This window comes from Sphaeroforma arctica (assembly GCF_001186125.1).
Source record: "Sphaeroforma arctica JP610 unplaced genomic scaffold supercont1.257, whole genome shotgun sequence".
NCBI classification, from domain to species: domain Eukaryota; class Ichthyosporea; order Ichthyophonida; genus Sphaeroforma; species Sphaeroforma arctica.
The window spans coordinates 5,889-15,426 of record NW_014040301.1 but is presented as its reverse complement, the minus strand read 5'-3'; the positions used below and the strand labels follow the sequence as shown (position 1 = coordinate 15,426).

The window sequence follows — 9,538 nt, the reverse complement described above, 5'->3', positions numbered from 1 at the left end:
AAGAATTGGTAGTTATAGCCGCACCTGCAAGTGGCAAGTAACCTTGAAGGGCGTATAGTGTTGATTGAGAATAGGGTGTAAATTGTATAGCAATATTGTCAATGATATGTTTCTCTGTGTAATATCGCATTGCAAGGTATATTGTCTGTGATGTTGAAAAGCCCTGGTTGAGTGAAGTGCATTCCTTATATAGCAATATATAGATATAGATACAGATATAGATATATATTCCATACAGACAATAACACATACTCATCGAAAACAAACATACACACTAAGACAGCGAGCCAGTAATACACACGAACACGACAAATAAACACGCACACTACAGACCTACCATATCCCACACCCACACAAAACCACACCTCCATCGTGTATTCATAGCTCGCAAAGGGTGCGTACACCATAAACACTGCGTCCTGCCCAGTCGACAGCGCCAGTCTGCGCGTTGATTTCTTCGCAGGTGCGCCTGTTTCGTTTTTGTAGCCCTGGATTGTCTCTAAAAGAGTCTGCAGCCGGAACCAGAGATATGGATACATACTTGAGATAGGGTGCATGGGTCTTGTAATTAAGTTAAGCTGTACGCCTACGTGTTTATGGGCTTGTGTATGAACAGATAGAATGTACACAGGCGCATTCACACACTTACGTACGTGGTTGTGTATACACACATACACATCATAGATATACACCCTGTCGCTGTTGCTGTCCGGATGTGGTCTCTGAGGGATTGAATGGCTGTGACAACAGCGTCGCCTAGCACAGACATGTACGCATATACACACGTATCATGTGCGCATATACACTATGTATCATATACGAATATACACATGTATCATGTACGCATATACACATGTATCATGTACGCATATACACATGTATCATGTGCGCATATACACTATGTATCATATACGCATATACACCATGTATCATATATGCATATACACATGTATCATGTACGCATATACACATGTATCATGTGCGCATATACACTATGTATCATATACGCATATACACTATGTATCATATATGCATATACACATGTATCATGTGCGCATATACACTATGTATCATATACGCATATACACATGCATCATGTACGCATATACACATGTATCATGTGCGCATATACACTATGTATCATATACGCATATACACTATGTATCATATATGCATATACACATGCATCATGTGCGCATATATACATGTAATTTTTTACGCGTATACACATGCATCTCGACACTAACAGCTACAGATATACATAGTAATGCACCAGCGTGTGTACACGTGATTGAACGTCCATGTACACGCTGTTGATGTTCAGAAGAGCACTCTCCACATACGCTGGCATTGTGGCTGTCTGTGAGGTGATCTCTGATGGGTTCGATGGCTCCGGCAAACGCATTGTATAGCGAATGCCTGTAAGAATATATACATGAATATATACACAAAACTACAGACATGTATCTACAGCGACGCCAATACACACACATACACACACACACGCACACACACACACACATATATATATACATAACACATACATACGTGTATAAGTACATGAACACTGTAGACGTGCAAGCAAGCATCCCCCACACACCCTGGCCTTGTCACTGTCTCTGAAGTGGTCTCTGATGGGTTTGATAGCTCCGTCCACCGCATCGCCCAGTGCAGCCTTGAAGTCTATTTCACTGACGTCTGCATTAACCACCGCATCTCGCGCGCTCTCAAAGGTCCTGTACGTGTGCGTGGTGGTTATAGGAAGGAGAAGCGAGGGATGAACAGACATGTTTAGTAAGTTAGCAGGATCAGTTTGTACCTGTGACAATAAGGCGCACGGGTATATGCGCATGTAAATACACAAGCACGAGCTAAGTGGGTATGTCATACAATATATGGAAGGATGAGTGAACCGAGAGGTCTTTGGAGACGGTTATGACTACGTAACACTACCCAATAGTAGAAGAGGATCTCCATGTACATGCCTGGGCGCAACAGTTTATGTATATGTATATGTGTATGTATATGTACATGTCACCACCCTACTGCCCATATACCGACCGAAAATTCACACAGGGCCTACAACAGTAACACACAAGGCAAACAGAAGGGAATACACACACACACGCATATATATATATATATAAACATATGCGCTCATTATAAGACATTCGTACACAAATACACACACGCAGACACATATGGAAATAGTGCATGCACCGCAAGTCTGTGTGTAGTGGGTATCTTCTGTGCCCACACTCCGACCTCAAAACCACGTATACTTTTGTAGATACATACATTGCCATATAAATATATATATATATATAGCTCCGTTACAATGGCACTACTCACATACGTGTAGGTTTGCCCTCCCATGGTGATGGATGGGTCTGGCTTGTTGAACACGATGTTTTCTAGATAGTCAAAGCAGGGGTTCTGCAGGTCGTCTTCCTTGAGTCGCATGGTATACTCGGCAGTTGTGTCGACGCCCTTTCCGGTAGATTTTAATGGACAGTACGCCTAAGAACCAGACGATTGATGTAGGACAAGTAAGTACACCGAGCGCATGTAGGCGACACGCGATATAGGTGGGTTGGTGGTGCCAGAACTCGGTAGAATGTAATGTATGGTGTGTAATTATATATACGTATATTACCATATACATATTGAACCCGTTAAAATGTAATGTATGGTGTATAATTACATACACTTATACTATCATATATATCTTAAATTCAGTAAAATGCCATATATGATGTGTACTTATACACACACATTATCATGTACATCTTAAACTCATTAAAATGCCATAGATGATTTGTACTTATACACACGCATACTATCATTTACACCGTGCACCCACCCCGAATTCAATACACGCCTGCCTTATTACTGTCCATCGTATCTCTAAGCTACTTATCACAGACATGCTACTACCACACCCTCGTCTCCCACAGTCACTCTATAGTTTACTGCGCTTGCCTCACTCCACCTTCCTACATCCATCACAGGATATGCCCACCAACCCATGGCCATCTACATTCAGACACTCTGCGGAACGTATACAACACGCACCACATACAACTAACACATGAATTGCACTCTAAAGCACATTAGCCACACTAGGCACATGCTACTGAGTTCCTGTGTACTGTTCGCTATTGAGTTCACAGGTTACTGTCTATCATTGTGCTGTGTACTGTTTGCTACTGTGTGTATTGTGTAGTGTGTACTATAGAGTTTATTGTGTACTGTTTACTATAGTCTATTGTGTACAGTTTACTATTGTGCTGTGTACTGTTTACTATAGTGCGTATTGTGTACTGTTTACTATAGTGTGTATTGTGTACTGTTTACTATAGTGTGTATTGTGTACTGCTTACTATAGAGTCTATTGTGTACAGTTTACTATTGTGCTGTGTACTGTTTACTATAGTGTGTATTGTGTACTGTGTAATATAGTGTGTATTGTGTACTGTTTACTATAGTGTGTATTGTGTACTGTTTACTATAGTGTGTATAGTGTACTATTTGCTAGAGTGTGTATTGTGTACTGTTTACTATAGTGTGTATTGTGTACTGTTACTATAGTGTGTATTGTGTACTGTTTACTATAGTGTGTATGTGTACTGTTTACTATAGTGTGTATTGTGTACTGTTTACTATAGTGTGTATTGTGTACTGTTTACTATGGTGTGTAGTGTGTACTGTTTACTATAGTGTGTATTGTGTACTGTTTACTATGGTGTGTAGTGTGTACTGTTTACTGTAGTGTGTATTGTGTACTGTTTACTATTGAGTTCACATGTTACTGTTTACTATTATATGTGTTGTGTGCTGTCTGCTATTACTATTACCTCACACTCACCTGGTTGATCTTGCGCAGTATGTCTTCCCTCTGATCTTCTACGAATATAGCGCTGTCGGGGTTTGATTTGGACATCTTCTCCTGGCCCTCTAGCAGACCATACATCATGTGATGCGACAGTATCACCTACAAGAAGGAAGCAACACAGGTCAGACACACCACTACATCACGTGAGAGCACACAACCTGTGATATAACGCAATCACCTGCACACACGAAAACAACACAGGTAACACACACTACCACGTCACGTGAGAGTACCCAATATGTGGGTACAAAAAAGGACACCCCCACACGGTTGCCACGGGGATATGCACAGGTATACTATTTGTGCGTATGCTTATGGCGCTCAAGTGTGTGTTATTGCTATTTGTGTGTATGTTCATGGCGCTCAAGTGTGTGCTATTGTTATTTGTGTGTATGTTGATGAAGCTAGAGTGTGTGTTATTGCTATTTGTGTGTATGTTGATGAAGCTAGAGTGTGTTATTGCTATTTGTGTGTATGTTGATGAAGCTAGAGTGTGTGTTATTGCTATTTATATGTATGTTGATGAAGCTAGAGTGTATGTTATTGCTATTTGTGTGCATGTTTATGGAGCTCAAGAGTGTGTTATTGCTATTTGTGTGTCTGTTGATGAAGCTAGAGTGTGTGTTATTGCTACTTGTGTGTATGTTGATGAAGCTAGAGTGTGTGTTATGGCCATTTGGGCATGTTTAATCAATCGACACGGCAACACACAACCAACTAACGGTCCCCGTGCGGGATAGGGGCCACGTCACAGGTGAAAGGTAACCACGGGTAAACGTATGCACACACTTTGCTCGACACACTACGCCCATGGCAGGTATATGTACATACACAAACATAGATACAGATGTAAACAAACAAGCACTATTAGTACTATGTACATACACAAACATAGACACAGATGTAAACAAACAAGCACTATTAGTACGAGCAAAAGTACTCGTAACTACACCAAGATAGAAATCTATAGGCACACACACACACACACACAATACCAATTTTTTTTACATTTACAGTTACATTTACATTTCCAGTTACATTTATATTTAGGTACATTTACAGTTAGTTACATTTACATTTACATTTACAGTTACATTTATATTTAGGTACATTTATAGTTAGTTACATTTACATTTACATTTACAGATACATTTACAGTTACACATACACACACACTATACAAATAATTTTACATTTACATTTACAGATATATTTGCATTTACAGTTACAGTCACAGTCACATTTACAGTAACACCCACCCACCGGTTTGAGCTTTCGCTTGGAGGCGTCACAGTACTCCCTGGCGAGCATGTTGACTTTGCGCTGATCCACGCCCAACTGACAGATGTCAGCCCTCAGATGAAAGATATCCGAACACTGCATGAGCGGATAAAGAATCTGTGCAGCCGTCAAGGTACCTTCCTTACGGCCCATTATCTGACAACACTTGTTGATTCTGGGTAGAGAGAGAGTGTGTGAGTGGTACACGGCAGTTAGAGATAGGGTGAACGGGTAGGTGGCTGCATTCAGATATACATACATATATATATATATACTTTCACCTGAATACAAATATATATGCATTCACACACACATCACCTATATACAAATGCACCTACATTCAGATATACATAAACATATATATACACATTCACCTGAATACAAATGCACCTGCATTCACACACACACATCACCTATATACAAATACATCTATATTCAGATATACACAAACACGCCTACATTCACACACAGATTCAAAGACACACACATCACCTACATATATATACACCTACATTCACACACATACATCCAAACGCACATAAACACACATATCCACACCCATACTTTTACACATAAACACACCTATATTCACACACACACCCACACAAACACCTACATCCACACACGCATTCACACACATACTTTTACACATAAACACACCTACATCCACACACACATTCACATCCACACCCACATCCACATCCACACCCACATCCACACACACACCTAGTCACCGAGAAACATCGGGCCACATCCATCACCTGTGGCCAGTACGATGCCGCATTGCCCACAATGCCATCGCTAGCCCAGCGGAACTCCACGTTACTGAGATCCATCCCCGCACCCGTCCACACCTCAATGAAGTACTCGCCTACCACCTTGATCTTATCCAGATCACCACCCATCTTATCATTCATCAGACCAAACCAGTCAGCCACCCAGAAGACGAAGGTGCCCTGTTGTGGGGTGTAGGGGGTGGGTGAGGATGGGGGGGGTACGAGGGGGTTCTAGGGCTGATTCTAGGGGATATGAGAATGTAGCTAACATCGTAGACATGCAAGTACAAAGTGGGGATGCTGGGATATATATATATATATATATAAATATATATATATATATTGTACACACACACACATATATATATATATATATATACATGTATATGCATTTCTATGCATATATTGGTGTACTACCGCACATACTTATACGCTGAAAAGGCTATAGAAGGAATTCAGAACAGATATGTACATGCAGATAGATGTACGCAAAGGCATATAGAGTAGTCACACGAAGGATACATTTTTAAGCACACGCGACTTGTTTATACCAATTCATATTTGTACACAAAAGCGGGAACAGAGTGGATATGTGTGATATACAGCACACACACATATATGTATATATATATGTATATGTACAAAAATGTATTCGTATATGCATATATATATATATATATATATAGATATATATATATATATATTATATATATATATATACATATACATATACATGTATGTATTCATAATGAATATATATATATATATATAACTACATACTTATACACACACACACACAAATACACGTGCTATAATAATACTAGAATTTGAAACAAATCCTATGCGATATAATGTGATCCAGCCCTATGTATTCGAGCTAACTAAAACGCTCATAATAATCGAAACAATCACAAAACGCCAACCTTAGTGGCGAAAGCGTACCACATTGATGCGTGTATACAGGCAAGTTGTTCCCCCTTAAGTGCCTGATGATCTTATATGTACACAGAGAATTAATCGCACACAACATCTCCCATTCATAACACACATAAACACACTTTCATATGGCGTAGTGCGTGTCACAATGTCACTTGTCTACATCTACAAGCAGCACTCAAAAGACATACATACCCCCGCAGCGGTGCATTTATTGACGTTCATAGCCTTGAACACTCCCTGTGCAATGTGCATGCGGCCCGATGGCTCAAAACCATCGTACAATCGGAACCCAGGCTTCTTAAGTATAAGGTTCTTGAGCTCACTCTCCTGGATACACTCTTCGCCTATCGACCGTACTAGATCGTACTTGCGCTGTGATTCCTCATCCATCTCGACCGCATTGGCCTTGGGCTTAGTCTCAGCCATATCCGATCCAAAAAGCAATACGCTCTATAATTATCTGCGTAAGCGGGATCAAATACTTGCTATACTACGTTGTTATGCTATATTGCTCTACTATAGTATATAGATGCAAAATTTACAAACGACTATTAAATAATTTTAGCTTTAGTAGCAAGAGACCCAAGACAGTTAGCGTATGTAGTAGTGACACATATTTTTTTGTATACACATTATTTTTGTTTTAGCGTCACATGGGAGGTTTGACTGTGAGCGGTTCTCCCCAGATTTTTTTTGAGCCAAATTTATTCGTACATGACGTCAGAATTCAGAATGCCGATTCAAATAGTATAGAATTTCAGAGTGATGTAAATTGAAGTATTGTAGTAGGCTATTACAAAAAACTCTCTAAATAGAGACGAGTTGGTCATCGCTCACAGTATAGCGACACAAGGTGGGATGACTCTGTTTACTTTTGCTTTCATCACTGCGCTATAAAGATAACCTATAGTACACACGTACAGTAGTCGACGAGAATACCAAGTATCGGCACAAACTCTACGGTATGTTGTTGCTGTAGTAGCCTCTGGCGGTCTTCTTGCATGGGCCGGCCCACTGTGGACTACACGGGATTCTTCAACCGTGAGCGGTGTAATGAGAAAGAACAGAATGTCAGGGCACACGAGAATGGATGGCGATCACTCTACCAGAGCGGAGGAGACTGTGGAATGGGATATAGCGTCAAAGTGTACTGTACCTAAAGAATACATAGAGGTTTCTCGAATCGGGATGTATCTGTTATGTATTTACCTTGAATAGAGATGAACTATTCAGACTACCTACAAATTGTCTCCTAATATGAAACAGCTATGCTACATTATAAATAGACGTATTTGTATGTGAAGGACTAAATAGTTAGGAGGCCTTGATTAATTAATTAGTGGGGACCTTGAACCCTAGAGAGGGCCTAAAACAGTATAGCCTAAAACAGTAAAACCTAAAACAGTAAAACCCTGCGATCATCAGAAAGGATCACCCCAGGGCCCAGTTGCTAGAGAGAGATATGAGATTTCAACTACATCAATACAGTAAACACTAATCACACAAATATAAACTAAATAAATATAGGTGTATTTATGAATCATCAATATCACACAATAGTAATTGTATATAAAAGCAAATACGTATTTACTACGCATTTGCAACCACACCATCATTTGTACGTAATCGATACATACACACAGCTGGGGTTGCGGAAACAGGCTAGCAATATGCCTAACATTCCGTATCCGGAGTTCAACGACTTCCACGTCAAATTAACTAGCAAGGTTATCCAAGGGTCGCAACCTGTGGAGGGACATGCGTTCTTATCGCTCAACAGTGGACCTAATTGCATCAAAGGTAGTTTATACTGTAGTTGAGTACACAGATACGCGATGGTGGTGTACGGCAGAGCGGTCTCACATACGTATTAGTTTGGTTGAAGTGTATATAAGGACTTTAGCAAACACGGCCGTATACAGAGGTACACACGTGTATGGATACACTCTCCAGCATGGGGTGTTTTGTAGGGATGTACGGATATAAGCCCATACACACACACATACACGCACACATACTCTCTCTCTCAACAGCATGCACACACTGAATATTACAAACATACATACACGCAACACTACTAACGTATACATATAAAACTACAAATACACATACAACAAAATAAACCCACGCACACACAAAACACTACAAACACAAGTACATACAACACACACACTCTCTCTCACACACAAACATACACACACACACACGAAGACCTAAAAACATACACACGTACATCCCTGCTCACACGATATTGTATTATATATATATATATATATATATATAACACACACACATATATATATATATACATACATACATATATATATATATATATATATATATATAGAAGTACAAACAAAAACACACACACATACACACATATACACACACACATACATACATACATATATATATATATATATATATACATATATATATATATATATATATATATATACACTCATACAAGACAAACTTACAAACCAGACGCACATCACACACACATCACACACACACTCTCTCTCTTTCTCTCTCACTCACTTACACATATACACACACATACAATAGTATGTATATGTGTTGTATATATATATATATATATATATATATCCATATAAATATATATATATATATATACATATATATA

At 39.4% G+C, this 9,538-nt stretch overlaps 1 protein-coding gene across 1 annotated transcript in view; it reads right to left on the bottom strand.

The window, feature by feature from the left end:
- SARC_04517 (hypothetical protein) overlaps positions 1–7,489 on the bottom strand; it is a 12,296-nt gene extending 4,807 nt beyond the window's left edge. Inside the window, exons 1-7 of the mRNA XM_014301644.1 lie at positions 7,084–7,489; positions 5,903–6,132; positions 5,159–5,351; positions 3,869–3,994; positions 2,357–2,520; positions 1,601–1,736; positions 366–509 (exon numbers count right to left, since the gene is read on the bottom strand). Coding sequence (XP_014157119.1) covers positions 366–509; positions 1,601–1,736; positions 2,357–2,520; positions 3,869–3,994; positions 5,159–5,351; positions 5,903–6,132; positions 7,084–7,317 — 1,227 coding nt within the window. The 5' untranslated portion in view covers positions 7,318–7,489. The remainder of the gene's footprint in view (positions 1–365; positions 510–1,600; positions 1,737–2,356; positions 2,521–3,868; positions 3,995–5,158; positions 5,352–5,902; positions 6,133–7,083) is intronic.
- Positions 7,490–9,538: the final 2,049 nt, after the last annotated feature.